At 50.7% G+C, this 17,905-nt stretch overlaps 1 protein-coding gene across 1 annotated transcript in view; it reads right to left on the reverse strand.

Annotated features, from left to right (window-relative positions):
* Window positions 1-17,905, reverse strand: part of HYDIN (HYDIN axonemal central pair apparatus protein) — a 149,189-nt gene that overhangs the window by 28,394 nt on the left and 102,890 nt on the right. The window contains exons 29-49 of the mRNA XM_075101795.1: window positions 17,159-17,292; window positions 15,538-15,674; window positions 14,568-14,695; window positions 14,259-14,450; window positions 13,714-13,863; window positions 12,363-12,602; window positions 11,915-12,083; window positions 11,194-11,385; window positions 10,193-10,363; window positions 9,450-9,623; window positions 8,142-8,350; window positions 7,544-7,696; window positions 7,059-7,242; window positions 6,438-6,579; window positions 4,996-5,155; window positions 3,573-4,232; window positions 2,871-3,080; window positions 2,254-2,456; window positions 1,894-2,076; window positions 1,526-1,645; window positions 14-173 (exon numbers count right to left, since the gene is read on the reverse strand). Coding sequence (XP_074957896.1) covers window positions 14-173; window positions 1,526-1,645; window positions 1,894-2,076; window positions 2,254-2,456; window positions 2,871-3,080; window positions 3,573-4,232; window positions 4,996-5,155; window positions 6,438-6,579; window positions 7,059-7,242; window positions 7,544-7,696; window positions 8,142-8,350; window positions 9,450-9,623; window positions 10,193-10,363; window positions 11,194-11,385; window positions 11,915-12,083; window positions 12,363-12,602; window positions 13,714-13,863; window positions 14,259-14,450; window positions 14,568-14,695; window positions 15,538-15,674; window positions 17,159-17,292 — 4,071 coding nt within the window. The remainder of the gene's footprint in view (window positions 1-13; window positions 174-1,525; window positions 1,646-1,893; window positions 2,077-2,253; window positions 2,457-2,870; window positions 3,081-3,572; window positions 4,233-4,995; window positions 5,156-6,437; window positions 6,580-7,058; window positions 7,243-7,543; window positions 7,697-8,141; window positions 8,351-9,449; window positions 9,624-10,192; window positions 10,364-11,193; window positions 11,386-11,914; window positions 12,084-12,362; window positions 12,603-13,713; window positions 13,864-14,258; window positions 14,451-14,567; window positions 14,696-15,537; window positions 15,675-17,158; window positions 17,293-17,905) is intronic.

Raw genomic sequence — 17,905 nt, forward strand, 5'->3', positions numbered from 1 at the left:
GCCCATCTCCTACCTGCTTCTCATTAGGTTTCAGCCTCATGCTGGGAGGGTCTAAAAGGAACGTGTTTGCTTTGAGATCATGCTCAAAGAAGAAATGCACCTCTGCTTCCAAGGGGGTGACATTGAGGATGGTTATCTTCTCACAGTTGCTGGGATAGTGCAGTGCCTTGTACCTGTCCACAAAAAGGGAAAAGGCTGCAGAGAAAGCCCCAGGACTGTTGTCTTTATCACATGTCGAGGAAAACACTGTGCCCTGGAAGCAGGAGGCTGCACTGGAAGACCAAGTCTCACAAGCAGGCCAAGGAAAACGATCGGTTTCAGGGACACATTCCATGGTTTTTGTGTTCATCTGTGCGTTACTTTGATGTCTGCCCCTGTACCTGATGCCTCCATCCCAGTAGCCTGATGATACACAGGCCACTTAAATAAAGAGCATTTTACAAAATAGAAATTCAAAGGTGCCTGGAAAAATAAAAGTATGCCAGGCATGTTGGTTCTTCCCCCTTCTTTGTTGGGTTTCCTTCCCTGCAGGGTAAAAAGAGATGCTTTTGAAAAAGAGGTTTTAAAAATAGTTTAGTTTGTCTCTTTCAAAAAAGTCATGAGATTACCTTGTATTTCATGGGTTAGCTCCAATTCTCATGGAAGGAAATAGAAAGGATTAATTCCCAAGAGGAATGCTAAATTTAACAAATACCTCTTCCCTTAGGTGTGGAACAGAATTTGGAGTTAAAGGGTTAAAAATGAAACAAACAGAAACCTGAGACTGTTCATCAGCCTTGCTAAAGATGCTCTTTTGTTTTTTAAGAGGTTTCAATTTTATTTCCTTGGGTTGTCAAAATACCACTACCTCTCCAGAGCTCCCATGAAGACAAGAACTTAATTTCTAATATTAAAAAAAATAAAAAAGCTATGTTAAAAATAGAAATATGCCAGTAGCTACAATGACAACCTTCTTAGGCAGATATTATTCAGCAGTGAGGATCAGGAAATTTTAAATCCCATTTTTTTCCTCTGCAGGTTCCCCCCAACACACACGTTGGCAGGTCAAATCAGAAAGTCTTACTAATATTACAGATTAATGAATGGTTTACAAAACGATCAGCAAAATAGTTGCAGATTACCCATAAAGGTCAAAGCACTTTTAAAAAGCACCATAGAGTTCATTTCATAGGTGGAGAAGCTGAGATGTGGAGGGGGGACACAAGCTGCCCCAAGTCACCTTCAGGCTAGTAGCAGCAGGTCGTTCTGGCCACCAAGGCACCCACCCAGTAGGAAGATCATCTCTACCTCTCCACAGCTCCTCCAAGACTCACGTGCCTGTTATCTGCTCTAGTTCACACATCCGTGGCCTTTCAACCCTGTGTACCTCCCAGGTCTCTGCCTGGGCCTGCCCTGAATTGTGCCACTGGGACAGCATGTCTCCAAGCATGTCCATGAAAGCACAAGGCCCTGGAGATCCCATCCCAACATCTCACTCTGAGCAGGCAGCACATCAGGATGCTCACTTGAGGCGGGGAGCACATACCAGTCTCTTGACTTCCCACATAGCAGCGGTCCAAAGTGGAATATGCCCGTGTTCATTATGTACTGCTTGAAGATGATGTCATCATCTGCCTTGCTCTTCCTCCGGTGAGGAAACACCAGCCTGGGGAGAGAAAATGGGGAATGAGGAGCTGTGAGATGCTCTAAGTAGAAAACGTGGTCAGAAAGCCATAACCCTTACCGGTGGCTGAGGTACCAGTATTGGTTCCCAGCTCCAAGCACAGGAAAAGACACTGGGCTGCTCAGGCAGCATGCTCTGCCCAAGCCAGAAAGTCACAGGGGTGCAAGGGCCAGCCCTAGCTCTGAGTTTAGAGGGAGGAAGTGTGGGAGGCTCCCACGGGCCAGGCTTACCGTGGATCCTGGCTGATGGTGGGATACAGGCATGTGCCCCTGCAGTGCAGCTGGTACTGACGGTTTGTCCCCAGGACCTCAAAATGCAGCGTCTGATCAAACTGGCCTGGCACCACGGAGCTGAAGTGGACCTTCAGTTCCACCTCACCATGGGCAGGCACTATCCACCGGCAGCTGTTCAGCCTGGCAATTAAAGAGGAGGCTTCAGACATTGCTAATGATCAAATGAGGCAAGGAGGAGGGTCATGGACCTGCCATCCATGGAGGCACAAGCAGAGTCCCTGCTGAGCTGGGTATGATGGACCTCATTTGGCGAGATGGCTGTGAAGCAGAGGGGTCACCTCCTACCTCACAGCTTACCTGACAGATCTTCCTGGGGATGGGACCATGTCTGCCCCACTTTGGTACACCTTGGGGGGACGTGTGGGTGTTCCTGTGTCTGGCCCCTGGAGACCTCTCCTGCCCCGGCCGGAGCTCCGCTTCTCCCTCGCGGCCACCTGGCTGCCTGTGGCTTTTTCCTTCCTTGATCGGCCCCTGGTTGGGGTGACCTGCTGTTCTGACGTCTTCGCACCAAGGGGAGAGAAAAAAGGGGGAGAGAGGTGAGCCCTGCCCTGAGACATCTCCATCCTGGAAAGCAAGCTGGGGGTCTGTTAACAAACAGAAGAGAGAATAGATAAGTAACCAGCACCTACTAGTTTCAAATCTGGCCAGGGCCTTAGTCTTCCTTATTGACCTTTGTTTTGCCTTTGTCACCTCTCCTTGCTCAGTACCCTCTCTTCAGGTGAAGTTGAGGGCTTTAGTTGATTTTTGTTTTCTCTCATCTTACAGAATCACCCTATGTCTCAAGCAGAGCTGTCTCTTTTGGACAGACAAGAGATGCCTGCAGGCACAGGACCCCCATCATGTCTTCACTGCCCTCCCACAGTGATCCTTTTTCATCCTCCCCCCTCGCCCCATGCCCCTGTCCACCCTGGCACCTTCTCTGCAGGCACAATGAGGGCATCCACAAGACTTTTGGTATCCTTTTCTTCTTCTGCAGTGGCACCTTCTGGCACAACAAATATGAAGTGCTTGGGGGCTTCTCCAGCTGCAGGGGCCATCCGCTTCTCTGGGTAGCGAATCACAGAGTAAAAAGCAGTAGGGGGAATGGGAGGCCCTGCGGGACCCAGTCCCAGGTCATCCAGGATCTAAAGCATAAGAGAAAATCCTGTTTATACTCCCCTCACCTTCATCCTCACTCTCCTTCCTTGAAGGCACTGAGCTTTTGGCAATTTTTTTTTTTATTTATATGGAGTACAGTGCTTTTTTATGCCCAGTGGGGTAAAATGTCTGTATGCCCAGAGCACTGCCAGGACCTACAAGTGGGACCTAGAGAGAAACCTTTCCTTGAGTGACTCAGCTGAAGGAAACAATGACCATGAGCTGCCTTGGGACCATTTTTCATTACTTCCAAACTGGGAAACTCTCTGAACAGACAGGATGTTTGTACAGAGAGCACTCCTTCTTTGTACTCATCTGAAGGATGCTGAGAATCTCCCCAGCCCCATGGCTGCTGTGGAGCCATTGTAGAACATCATCAGTGGCCTGGACAAGGCGCTCTGCCTTTGTCATCTGGTGGGACACAACACACCAGGCCCCAGACCACGCACTCTCAGCATCTGAGTCTCGCAGGGCTTTACCTGCTCTGCGGCTGGCAGCTTGCTACTCTCCAAGATCTTCCTAATCACATCTTCTGAACTCAGCACCTGGATGTCCAAGCAGGGCACCCCAACATCCTGGCCTCTGGCTGACCCTTCTGCACCTTCCCCTTCCAGCTGAGATAACTTGGAGTCCTGAAGAGCCTTCAGTGTTTCCAGCTGCTCCTTCTCCAGGCGCTCTTTCTCCACACGCTCCTTCTCCAGCCTCTCTTGGCGCTCCTTCTCTCTGCCCTTCCGGCTCCTGTGGCTGGTTAAATGCTGGCGCTGGTCTTCTGCTTGGTGCTGCACCTCCTCTTGGTTCAGAGGGGACAGCAGGATACTGTGAACCCTGTCCCAGGATGACAAAATATGCATGACATCCTTCTGGGATGCCTCATAGATCTTAAACCTCAGGGCCAAGTTCTTCTCGCTGTCACTCAGGGCCTCATTTTTGGTTTCTCCCTGTTCTGGGTCTGTGGGTTGCACAACAACTGCTGGGCAGACATCTGTCAGGGGAACCTTGCTCTGCTTTTTCTTATCTTCCTTATCACTGGCAACAGAGTCTGGGTGCTCCTTTACAGATCCCTTCTTGTCCACCCCTTCGGTGATATCTGACCGGTTGCTGGTGGATGCATTGGTGTTACTGGTGGATGTGTTAGTATTCTGGGAAGGAGGAGCAGGGGAAAAAGCAGTGAGCGTTTCAAAGCACCAACTCAGATGCTGTAGGACAGTGATGATCTTTGCAATAGCACCCCAAGCCTTGTTCGAGACCTGTGCTAAGTGCTCTACAAATCCCAATTCAGAACACAGCTGGTACCCAGTTTAGCTCAACTGAAACTAAACTCACCAGTGCCACACTGATGAGGAGCCTTGCAAACCAGCTGAGAAACAGAACAGCTTCCCAAACCAAACAGGAAACTTGAAATACCTCCTTACTCCTGCGCCAGTCCTCTGGGCTCTTTTCTGGTGTGCTAAGCATCCCTGTGGCCGGCTGACTCTTTGCAAAGTCTATTGCTAATAAATACCTAAGGTCTGGTGGTATGTTCTGCCAGACAGGTAGGAAAAGACACCACAGCCCAGACGGATCATGGCTCAGAGGTGTAAGTCACATGCAGAGTGCAGAGAAATGCTGGACTAAAACTATCTAGGGCTTCACAGTGAATCTATGGAGTTATGTGAAGCTATGACTCAAAGGCAGCTTTATCCTAGAAGAGCAGCTCTCCTAAAAACCTGTGGGAAAACACCCCTGGTGAAGCAGCAGCATGACCCAACACCAGCAGTTGTTTCCTAGCACAGCCCCGTGTGTTACTCATGGCCAGGTACTCATCCCCAGCACTGTCTGTGGCTGCTGGCTTCTCAGGAATGACACAACTTGATGGGAAGGTCCCCAAGGCTTTTACTCATCTCTAGAAACATAACCACCCACCTGCCTGACTGCAAACTGGCTTTTCTTCCCTGAAGCATTATCTTTGTCTTTTCCAAGCTCTCTCTTCCCCCGCTTAGACTTCTTCTTCAGCTCTTCCTCCTTCAAGCGTTCTAGCTCCCGCTGGTGCTTTTCAAGCTCTCGAGCCACCTGCTCCATCTCCCTTCAGCAAGCCAAAGAGAAAACATCCCTGAGAGTCACCACCAGAAATCTGGGCTCACTGCAATCCCAGCTGGTCCTGCCCTTCATTCATTGACCCTGAGGCCAGGTAGAACTGTTAGACCATCTCCATGGATGTCCTTCAACCTGGGAAGTCTGGGAACATCCAAACTGAGGAAAGGTGGGAGGGGGCCTCCAAGGCTAGCCAAATCTAGGCTTTGTTGTCATAAGGTCTAAATTGGGCCACTTCTCCAATAAAGTCTACCTGGACACTGCCAGCACACTGCCAAAGACTGATCCACCATCTCTCCACACTGATGCCTGAAGCCCTCTCTTGATTTCCCAGTGTAAATCAACTTGCAAATCTCTAACACCTAACTTATCCCTGCACCAACACTTGGCTTATCCAACCCTCCTTCTCTCTGGCCATAGCCTGCTCCTTAGTGAGAATAATCATATCAATCAGAAAGCAAAGTCTGCAGTAACTCCCCTCCTGCAAAACAGGGTCCGAACAACCAGGTTTTCTTCTGGAACCCAGCCCGGGCCATGGGAACCTTGTGCTGCCTGTCCTGGAAACAACAATTTGAAGCAGCCCTAGGGACCTCCTCCCAGGGAAACAAACTTCAGTTGGGGCTGAAAGAAGTGCTGAAACGCACGCGTGCTTTAAGCAAGTTCCTCCCTGAGTTTCAGGCGGGGATTAATACAGGCTTACACTTATCCTAAGCATCCTCCTGAACACAGCTGCTTTGCTGGATCAGAGCTTCTCCCAGGCTCACCTGCTGCTGTTGCTGCAGGTGAGCCTGAGAGGCACCAGCTTTTATGGCTGGGGTCACTCAGTAAGGACTGTCCTGGGAGATCAGCATTGCAAGGACTTCACCTAGGGCAGGACTGTTACCTAAACCAAGCCAGCACAGCTGTACCACACACCAACCCACACCACAACCCCTCTGGTTTGGTGATGAAGGGGGATGAAGATGATGAAAATCAACATAATTAACTTACAGACACTTACAAATGCAGTGCCAAGGAAAGCACAGAGCCCAGCTCCCTGCAGCTAGCATCTAAGCTGGAGGACTCTGCTAAAATGGGGAGGTGTTCTCATCTCACTGGAGGAAGGTCCTTCCTTGGGAACCAGGGAGGTGGAACTGGCCATCCTTGTGCCTCTTGTAATAGACACTACTTTTGGCCTTTGCTCTGTAACCCCTCTGAACTCAACCAGCTCTCCAGAGCAGGGAAGCCCTTCAGGGACACTGTCCTGGCGAGTTACTCATGGAAGGCTTACAGACCTCTTCCTCCTCTCGCGCTGGACTTGTCGTATATTGTTATTAAACTGAGTTTTCTGCTCCTCAGTGAGGGCATCATACTCATCCTCATCCATTTCCCAGAGACATGTTTTCTCCCTCCTGGCAGCTTCTTCCTGCTCCCGTCCTTCAGCACAGACCAGAGAAGAAGCCATTAGTGACTGCAAGCAGAGCTTGCTGTTCCGGGTGACTGCGAGGATTCACAACTCTGTCCAGACCCAGCTTGTCAGCCTGCCAGGAGATACTGAGGAGCTCGTATCCCCGCTCCAAAATTCAGATAATCCCCCAAAACTGTCACCAGTCAGTGAGTTCCCATGCCTTGCCTGGCTCACACGCACCAGCCCCATGGACAGCCGGCCTCTGATTAGTTATTGAGCCACAACAGCCTGCACTTGTGCCAAAGATTTAATATTAGAGACTAAGGTAAGTCTTACAGCCTCAGCACTGCTGTATTTTAAGCAACCATGAGCTGAGTGCTGGCTGCATTGAAGCAGAAGGATTAATAAAAAAATTTCTTACAAGTTCTGCTGGTAACCCAGATACACACAGATAAGGCTGAGGGCTTGAGAAAGAAGATTTGAGAAGTATGGAGATGAAGAATCTTACCTTCCTGCTCTTTTGTAGCTGTCTCCCTGGCTTTCAAAGAAGCATAATCCTGGAACAGGTTCACAAAATAGATATAAGGCCGATTTCTGACAGCTTTGAGCAGGCAGAGGAGAGCAGATGCTATGTTGCGTGCAAAGAGGGTCTCCAGGCCATCAAACACCACTCCCTGGTAGCAGTCACTCAACTGCAAATAAAGTTGAAAAGGATGAGGAAGTCAGCTATCACATGCATTGGGCTCTCAGCTAGTCAGTAAACCCATATGTCAAAGGACACCAGCCATTGTTGCTCCAAGTGCAGCAACTCAGACAAGGTTTGATCTTTCCCTGCACTCCACCAACTTATGGCATCTGCAGCTTCACCCAAGGATCCCTGCAGGCAGCCCAGGACTCCTCCAACAGCAGATATAGATATCCTCCTCTCCAAATTGTACCTCGCTGCCGGTCTTTCTGTAGCAGGAACGTATTGTTTGCCCCCACCACATGTACCTGCAGCCTTTCAGAGAGAATGGCCACCAGCAAGTCCTCAGGCAGCACACAGCTCATAAAGCCCAGCTCTCCTCCTGTGCTGCCACTGATGCTCAGCCGTCGCTGTGCAGGAATGCAGGGAAGTGGAGAGATGAGATGAGCACTGGATGAGCCCTGCAACATTGAGCACCACAAGAAAAATAAACCCCTTTTGAAACCCCTGAACAATTCCAACTGCTGAGCTTGGAGCCGAGTCTCTCACTAGCAGAAGACTAGAACTAAACTGCGGGCCAGCAGCTCCAGGGGACAATCCTGGGGTCACATCCCTCGGCCAGCAGAGACCTAAGCTTGCAAGCCCCTGGCACAGCATCCTGCAGCCACGTTAGTCAGGACTGCACTTTGCCGACAAACCATTAAGACCCAGTGGAGTTTTTCTGCTAGAGCATAGGGTTTTGTTCCCACCCCGAGACAGGCCCAGTCTGTCCTGCTGGCTCTCTGCACTATATAACCTGGCACCAGGCTCTGGCTGACACAAAGCCTCCACTATAAGCATCCCCATCACTTCTCTCAAAGGCAACTGAAAGGTCTCAAGCATTAACCAGTGCAGATCATGCTTCACCTGGGAGCCTGTCAGATCCATTAGATGCTGTTTCTGGGATCGGGATGTATTGCCATCCATCTTCCTCTTGCCCGCTGTGGTGCTCGCCCAGCCTCGGGAACTGACAGACTGCAAGCTGACTTTGTCCCCAGAGCTGGACTGGCTCACATCTGGGCTGTGCTTGGCCTTGGTGCTGAACTGCAGGCTGAGGGAGACATCTGCATTTTGACCTGCAGAGGGGACAGACAGCTCAGTGGGGCTGGTGATGGGCGCTGAGGGGAGCAAGCAGGCACCTTCCACCCCAATCCGCACAGCATTCACCCCCCAGCCCGCCAGGCACTAGCAACACTGGTTCTCTGTTTCTCTTATTAGCACAACAAAGCACACCATCTGATACTGGATTTTAAAGCCAGAGTTTTTAATGCACAGCCCTGTGTCCCTCCTAACATGCAGGTGACACTGTTTGCACAGTAGCTCCCCTATGGATCAAGCCAAGGATTCATTCTCCAGGACTTTTTCCGTACCTTGCACCCATCCTGCATTCTTACATGGAGACTGTAACATGCAGCCCTGCCCCAGCTGTATCACCCAGTGGAACTAAACCCTTCCCATGGAATAACCCCACCCAGGACCCAAACCCTTTGTCCTTCCACAAGCTCCCAACCCGGCCAGGTTCAAAGCTGAGCAAATGCAAAACTACTCCTGCCAGAGCCAGGGTCTGGCCTCACCCTGCAGAGCTCGGGGCACCAAGCGCCCAATAAAGCTTCTGAAAAGTCTCCACTCTCACATGGAGAACAGCACAATGTGCACGAGTGGCATGACCTGACAGTGTGTATAGGAAAATCTCTAGAGAAGAGAGCTCATCTGCAGCATTTCTCTCATGTGAAACTCCTCTGGGAGGTTATTCTTCCCTTCCTCTCATGTTTGTGAAGCCATATTCCAAGCCAGTCATCTAGTGCTTAATGAGCCACATCAGAGGACTTTCTCCTTGTTAAAGTGGGCAGCAGTTCTGCCTGATGGCCACAAAAAGCAAGCTGGATTCAGCTTTGAGGAAATATAAAAATCTCTGAGAAAGATCCCGGTGTGCTTCACAGCTCTTAGAAAAAGGAACACGTGCCAGTAAAAGTGCTCCTGTCTGAGCCCTTAAAATGGAGGTTTTTTTCTTTTTAATAACCAGAGGGGCTTTAGGAAATGGCTTTGCATTTCTACACGCTGCACTCATGTTCCCTAAGAGACCCAAGGGCTGTCAAAACTTCTCTGGAGCAAGCAGAAGTGATTGGTCACAGTGGGTTTCTGAAGTGCTGCTCTGGGTTCAGTGTTTCTCCTTACTGGCATCCTCTGCCTCCTTGTGGCTCTGCTCGATGGCAGCCCTGATGCACAGCTCCTGGGCGCGGAGTCCTGCTAAGCTGCTCCTGTCCGAGATGGCTTCTGTCACCACAGTATCGATGGACAAGCAGGCAGCACCATAGTATTTAGACAGAGCAACCGCTACTGATGTCTTGCCTTGAGAGAAAGGAAGACCCTTAGTGACACTGCACAGGCTCTGGAAAGCACCCCAATGGGATTTCAAAGTTTCAAGGACAGTCAGAAAGCAAAGTGCCACTTTTGGGGAAACCATGAAGGAGGCAGCTTGAGCATGGTTAGAAGTAATGTCCTCTAGAGCCATGTGGGTCATTTCCACCTCATGTTCAGCTGAGGTCTTTGTCCCTTGTGGCGAACCCTGTTCCAACACCATTGAGACCATTTGCTAGCCTGTGCTGGTCAGTGCTGTCTCAGGCAATGTCTGGATATGGTTTGGGGCTCACAAGGCAACATGGGTAACAGGCAACATGGCCCCATGATGCAACAGTGACATGGCCACTCTTCTGGGGGAATGAGAACCTAGTTGTACGGACACAAGATGAGCCATGCCACTTGCACCAGCTAGGTGATGGCCTGGGACTGTTTCATGTACCAGCAGACCTGTGGCTTACCTTGCTTCACCTCAACTGATCAACCAAGCACTGTGGCCCACCAGGATCTCTCTCCTGCTTTCCCCAGCTCCTTGCAGCCAAGGGCTGTGGTTCATGTACCTGTCAGGGGTGCCCCGTGGACGATGATGACAATCCCTCTGCAGTTTCGGGCTGCGCATCCTTCTGCGGAGATATCGATGCCAAGGTGGCGGGCAATGGCCCTATAAACAGGGCTGTCGTCTAGTTCTCCTGCAGCCTCCTTGCTGCTGGTGGTGTTTTGCCAATGTTCTCCTGTGCACAACCGGGTATAAAAGTCAGCCTCCTGCCTAGCTGGGATCCTGATCCTCTTTCCCATCCCCTCAGATCCTGGGAGAGGAGACTCTGCTGAAACCAATGTCATGCCCAAGGGTCTCTCCATGCCCCTCCTTTAGGCTTGTGCAGATCAGGGTCTGCCCTAGATGCTGGCAAAGGTTCCTGCTCAGGTTATTGTAAATGAGGTGCAGAATGAGGAAAGAACAAGCATCTGGCAAAACCTAAAATGACTAGGCCAAGTCTCCTTCCATGAACTGTCAACATGGTCCTCAGGGGAGTTTGGTTCTGGGTCCTGCTGCGTAAGTCAGGGACACACAGAACTGGGCATTTCACACAGTCCTAAGGGAGACACTCCATTTGGGGGCCGAGAGATTATCAAAAAGCTGGATGCTTTAGGAATATTACACCAGGAGATCTGGCTGGGCTCTGAATTCACCATAAGAGCATTTACAAAGAGCTCCTACCTTTGCCCTTAGGTCACCGAAAGCCATCCTAGCTTGTCATTTCACATAGGACAGAGACCATGCTGCCCTGCCTACAAAAGGGAACACCACCATCCTGATCCCAGCAGCTCCTGGGAGCAAAGGTGCTCATTTGGCTGGGGGAAAACCTCCCTGGCCTCTCATTTGTTGCTGCCCCAGACCCTTAGCAGGATCCTACAAACTTCATATGCAAGAGTGGATTCAGGGACTACAGGAGTGAAGACGGCGCCAGGCTGCAGTGAAGTGATGGAGGTGACACTGAAGTCCTCCATTGAATCCCTTTTGCCACAACAGACATAAAATAGGTGAAGAACTTAGGGTTATTACCTGTCCCACATCTTTTCTCAGCACCTTCCTCTTCCTCTTGTCCACATTCAGATTTAGATTCCACCTTGTTGGACTGACTGTCATTGAAAATGGAGGAGGGAACGACTGAGCTATGGGATGATATGGTGTGAACGATCCCAGCAGAGTGCTTTCCTCCTTGATCTGACAGAGAATGGATATCTCCAAAGTTTGCTGAGGAAGAAGGACATGGGGAGGGAAGAAGAGGGTGAACATGGCCAGGCACCTGCTCTTTGCCATTCGTCATTTTGCCTGGCCATGTGTAAAAGATAGAAAATTTCTCAAAGAGGGAAACTCCCAAAGCACTGAGAAGCCTGACCAGGCAGTATCTGCCCTCAGGGGAATTTTGGCCGTGTGCTTTTGTTGCTGGGAAGGAGCAAATATAAAATACCTAGTGGCATTAGACCTAGTTCTACTGGCTTATCCAGTTCTACTCACTGTGGTTGAGGGACACAAGGGAACATCCTGATTATTTTCCCAGTCTCTGGCAGATATGAGCTTGCTTTGGCTGCACTCAGGGCTGGTAGAGGATGCATGTTACAAGCCACAGACTTTCACCCCAGAATTCTTCCACCAAGCTGGGGAACTGGCAGCTGTTAAAAGCATGGGCTTTCCATGGAGAATGAGGTCATGGAGAACTCAGGGTAGGTGTGCTGGACTCCCTGCTGTGTCTACACTCAGGACAGCCATGCCAAATCCTTACTGTTGTCCTGGCCTGCTGGTTCCCCAGTCTTGGACTTTGTCTGCTCATCCCGCAGCCTTTTCTGGTCGTGACAGTACTCCAGCACTTCTGGGGGCAGCTTCTCACCCGGGGCACGCGGAGGCAGCAATAAGGTGTTGTGGCAATCATAGTCCTTCAGCATCCGCAGGATCTGTGCATATAGGGAAGAGAAGCCATATACAGATTGTATTTTTTGACCTCCATCACAAGAACAGACTCCCCAGCCAACCTGTCTTCTCCCTCATACTTTCCTCCCAACAACACGGACTATCAAGCCTCTCCACAGCTTGCCAGCAGAGCTGGCTAACCCTGAAATGCCACCAGGCTTTGCGCTGGGGACTGCCTCCATCTCCCTGGAACAAGCCTGGGAGCACTGGAGCACTGTGAAGCTATGGGACCATGCATGTGGGGACCAGACCTTCACTCTCACCTGCTCCTCAGCAAGGTACTGCTGGTCAAACTCCAGTGAGTAAAACTCGATGGGGAACTCACACGGGTTCTTCACCACCACTGTCCCCTCCACCCCATGGCTGTGCGGCAGCAATGGTCCCAGCTCGAGTGCTGGGGGGCTGAACACCAGCTGTGGTTCCAGCCCATGCCCTGTGACCTGCAGCTGGAGGTGCTGGCTGCTCTGGCAAATGTTAATCTTCAGCTCACTTCTGTAGGACTTCTGAAGAGAGAAATGCAGAAAGCTCCTCTGTGAAGTCCCGGGTGACAGGGCCTCAAATTCCACCCTTGCCCCAAGGTCAGGGATGTTACCAGTACCTCTAAGGTGAATGGAAAAGGGATATTAACTTATAGCAGAGGCTACAGCGTCTGCATGCTGGTTCTGAGCAACTGGCATGAATCCTGGTGTGAAGTGTAACTGGATATTTGGGTATCAGACTACCAGATGTTTTCACCTAGTCATGAGGGAATGCAATGCTCATAAGAAAGGTCGTCAGGGGTGGACTCAGCTCCCACAAGGTTCAGGGGCTGCTTCACCTCCTTCTTCAGGGTAATGTTGCCTAGACACAGTCCTGGTACTGCTGCATCAGGAAAACATCAGCTATATAAAAGAGGTAAATGAGCTCTCGCTGGCTGGAAATAAGGGTCTTCCTTTCTGCTCAGTGCTTGGCTCTGGTCAAAGCCAGAGACAAGATGGTTACACCTCTACTAGCAATTAAAACATTCCCGGGACCTAGGCATGGAAGCACTTTTGTCCATGCTGTTACACACTGCCAGTTCCCAAGTCATGGTGGCCACATGCAAACTGCCTTTGGGAATGCTCCGTCATTTATGCTGACTCCTGAACTGCCTGGGAACATGCAGGCAGGCTGGGCCAGAGCCACAGGAACTGCTGGCAGCACACCACTACAGGTGACTGTCCTGCTGCACCCAGGACGGTGTCTGGTGGCTGTTTTGTCTGCTGGTACCAGCAGCAGGATTAGCCTAGATCGGCCTTTCCAGGGCTATCCCCTGTGAGTACAGCAGCTGCTCTGCACGAGGGGGTTGCAGTCTGGAAATACACCCATGCAAGGGGGAAGATGAGGAGAAACAGGCAGATTTCCCACCATGCACCAAAAGGGAGCCACCCCGCAGTGCTCTCTGTGCAAGCTCCCTATTGGGATTTCAAAGCGCCTCTCAGAAGAGTGTGCTGCAGGGGAAACTGAGGCACAGTGGGTATGGGGCTTGCAGAAAGCTCCATGTGGAGGTAGACCTCCTCTCCTGCTCCCTGCACTGGGCTCTCATTACCACACTGCCCTGCCAGACCTCCTGAGGGTGACACCTGCTGATCTCACCTCTTCCATGGGTGAAAACCTGACTCGCACGTTGTATCGCTCTCCTGGAGCAAGGGCTCCAGCTGAGGGCAGCACCTCGAAGACACAGGGCTTGGCCTTCAACTCCTGAAGCAGCTTCCAACGCTTGCTCGCTGGCAAGTGTTTGTCCACCTGAGCACAGAAACCAATCATGTGAGGTTTCCTTGTTCCAAGGACTGACCCTCGGTTCCTGCAGTGCTCTGAGATACTGTCATGGTGCTGACAGCACCCACATCCAAATCAGCCACGGCCATCACTGGCCTAGAACTGGAGGGAGGACACATAGGCAGGGCATGCAGATAGGGAGGCACAGTCCTTGGAGAAGGAGGAATGGGTGAAGATGACAGAGAAGTGAAGCGTCAGCTAATGAAAAGGTTCAGGTGAACCAGCCTTACTCCGCATCCTCAAAAGCTTCCTCACACAAGCCGTAGGCACAAGTGCTCAGGCAGCCATAGGAGCACAAAAGGCATGAGAGGCTAAGAAAACCCAACCAGCAATTTAAGTGTTACATGTTGTCTGTGCTTTACCTTCTTAAGAGGCTCATTCAGGGTGATGAACCATTTACAGGGGATCTGGAGCTGATTGTGAAGCTGGATAGTTTCTTCCTGGCACTGCCCACACTGGACAGCAGAGAACTCCAGTCTGTCCCTGGAGAGGCAGAGGGATGGCACAGTCACGTTGGCACGGAGGTGGACGTGAAACGTGGGGCCTCCTGATACCTAGTGAAGGACAGAGCATCCAGCTGAGAGCCCAAGTGACACCTGCTGCTGTCCCCGACCTGCTGCCTGCCCCAAAAGGTGGTGCAAGCAACAGGGAGCTGAAGGACCACGCAGTACCTTGATGGGCAGAAGCACGTCCACCTCTCCCAGCTGCAGGTTGGCACTTTGTGGGTCAAAGCGCACTTCGAACGTCTCTGTCTCGCAGTAGGGCAGGTGCTTCATGCGGTCCAGCTCCACACTGAAACCTTAAACACATGGTAATAAAGCATCTGAAACACTCAAGCAACATGAACCATGTCACAAGCATGTTAAGACCATATGGGTGCCCTGGCTGGCAGCTCTGTGAAGGACCCTTTTGCATCTCTGGAGAAGCCTGCCACTCTTTCTCCCTTATCACCACACAAGGAGAAAGGGTTTTCACAGCCAGAATCCAAGATCCGCATGGTAAAAAGGAAACATGTCAGTTGAGGAGCTCAGGCAACTCTTACCAGGCATCCCAGGCAAGGATGCACAGACCTCTCCAAAAGAGAGTTTCCAACTGTGATTCCCCTATGCTGTGGTGTTCCCCGGAAAGCAACTTAGAGGAGACACCTGACCAATCCTCAGACACCATCAAGCAAGTCACTGATGGCGTTGCAGCCTTACCTCAAGGCCTGTTCTGGGAGCCTACTTCACAGGCTACCTCACAGGTTGTTTCTCGATAAACGCTGAACAGAAGTGTTATGACATTAGGAACACTAAACAAAGCACTTCCAAATGACAGAGTCCATCTGTTTGCAACACAAGCCCACAGAGTGCACAAAAAAACTCCAATAATGCTCATGGTAGCCAAGGGCAGACGATGCTGAGAGGTGACCATGGTGACCAGCCCATCTAGTCTCTGCAAAAGGCAGTCACAGGCAGGCCAGGCCTCTGGGCACTGCTGGCCAGGAGAACTCAGGCTCTAAAGCACCAAGCAGGAGGTACTAAGGAGGAAAAAGCTGTACAAACAAGCACTCAAAAAAACCTCCCCATGCCCAGTGGCTCAAGTTAATCTGTTAGAGACAGCTCCTTCAAGCCCACATGAAGTCTCTCCAGCACTGATTACCTGTGTCATGCAGGACCCGGCCATCAGCGTGGAAGGACACAGGGAACTGCCCAGTGTTGGTGACCTTCACAATGTGCGTGTGTATGTTGCCAAGGATGACATAGCCAAAGTCCAGGACATACTTGGGCAGCTCAGCTCTGAAAGAAGGAGAAAGGAGAGCCCTTAAACCACAGCCTGGCTACATTTCCAAGTGGATGGAAGATGAAAATAAGCTGGGTATTTCCGTATTTGCTGCTGTAAAAACTCTAGCCAGTGAAACCCAAGGCCTGACCACCTGGTAATAAGTCTTTGGTAAGTCACGGGGAGTGTAGGCCCTAGGTTTTATTAGCTACCAATGGGACCTTAACATAATATTAGTTTGTGCTGCTCCGCAACCAGATCTGTCCCCAGAGGAGCACCGGTAATGCAGTAATCAACACCTACAAGATTCATGGTAAGGTCCTTTTCCAGAGCAATCCCCACTTGAGAAAACACAAAACGGTCTGTTCTGCAGAGCATCTTCTTCCTGAATTGGAGCCTATGGTGCCTGTGCCTCATCATGACAGAGCAAAAGGAAGGACCAAATTAGCTAGGTAAGCCCTACAGTCCCACCTGCATCCAATCCACTTGATTTAGGATTTGTCAAGCTAATACCTATGTAAGTCCCTGCTTTTTTTGCTTAGCATGATCCATTTGTTGAAAAAAGACGCCAGCTTTGAGCTGCCTCTCTCAGATCTGGTGTCATAGTTTTAGCTGGGATAGAGTTAATTTTCTTCACTGTAGCTAGTATAGTGCTGTGTTTTGGACTTAGTATAAGAGTAATATTGATAACACACTGATGTTTTAGTTGTTGCTGGGTAGTGCTTGTACTAGTCAAGGACTTTTCCAGCCTCCCATGCTCTGCCGGCTGCACAAGAAGCTGGGAGGGGAGGGGGGCACAGCCAAGACAGCTGATCCAAACTGACCAAAGGGATATTCCATATCATATGATGTCATGCCCAGTATATTAACTGGGGGGAGTTAGCTGGGGGAAGGAGTGATAGCAGCTTGGGGACCAGCAGCGTTGGTTGGCAGGTGGTGAGCAGTTGCATCACTTATTTGTTTTTTTTCCCTCCTCCTGAGGTGTCACCTCTTTCTCTCTCTCATTATTTTCCTTTTCATTATATTATTATTATCATCACTGTTTTATTATCATCATTAAACTGTTCTTATTTCAACCCATGAGTTTTCTTTCTTTGGCCCTTCCGATTCTCTCCCTCATCCCACAGGGGTGGGGGGAGTGAGTGATCAGCTGCGTGGTGTTTAGTTGCTGACTGGGGCTAAACCATGACAGCTGGTAAGCAGGGATGGTGTCTGTGCTGTCTGGATGAGACTGATGGTCTGTACTGGACTCCCTCAGCTCTAAGAACAGAACCCGTCATCTGTGGTCATCTGAGCACCTGCAAAGCTCAGTGTGGCACTGTGGAGGTGAGGACACTCAGCTGCTCACATGGAGCATGTCAAAGCTATCAGGATCAGACCCCTTCTGAAGTCCCCTGCTATTCACAGATCTGCAGACACAAGAGGCTCTCAGGAGCAGGGGTGTGCCACTGGGTGTTACCCCTGGGGTGTGTGGAAATAGGGTATGGAAGCACCCACTAACTTGAGAAGCCTCCGACGAGCACGCTGGTCAAAGGTAGTGTCCTCTAGGGGACCAGAGGTGAAAGCTTTCTGCTGCTCCAGGGCATGTTCCTCTACCAGCATCTCCTCCATCTGCATCTGCAGCCGAGTGTGGAACTGAGGAAAGCAAAGATGATGGCTGGTTAGCAGAGGCCCTTCCCAAGGGACTGGCTTGTCTCTAAAAGAGGATCCCATCCTTCTCTTGTTGAGAGGGGTGATGGGGTCCTCCTCTCTCACTGCTCAATGCCTGTGACACCTCTTGCTCTCTTAGACAGGACCTTATCTGAAGGGAAATGAACCCCAGCATCTTCCCCTGCCCCGTCACTGTTATAGAAGTTGATCTGGCCAGACAAACAGACAGACAAGCCAGGAACCTTCCAGTGCTTCAGCCGAGGGCTGGCCTGCCCCCAGCCACTGCTAAGGCAGCTTGGACAAAAGCTCTCTCCAAAAGGGAACCACAATAAAGCCGGTGCCTCTTGGAGATGAACACAGACAGCACGGTCCCAGAGTGCAGTCAGGCTGCTACTATTAAGCTCTGTAAACCTAGAAGGGCTTGGATTGTGAGCAACAGACACCCCAGAAATGACCTGCATCTCCATCAAAGTACCATAAATCCGATCACTTGAGCATGGTCTTCAGGGTCTCTTTGTGGGGTAGCCAGGAATTTGGTGCATCTATGGGAGGGACAACTACCAGAAGCGGGCAGCCCTGTAGGAAATGCTGAATTGAT

Source organism: Phalacrocorax aristotelis, chromosome 8 (genome assembly GCF_949628215.1).
Source record: "Phalacrocorax aristotelis chromosome 8, bGulAri2.1, whole genome shotgun sequence".
Classification (NCBI taxonomy): domain Eukaryota; kingdom Metazoa; phylum Chordata; class Aves; order Suliformes; family Phalacrocoracidae; genus Phalacrocorax; species Phalacrocorax aristotelis.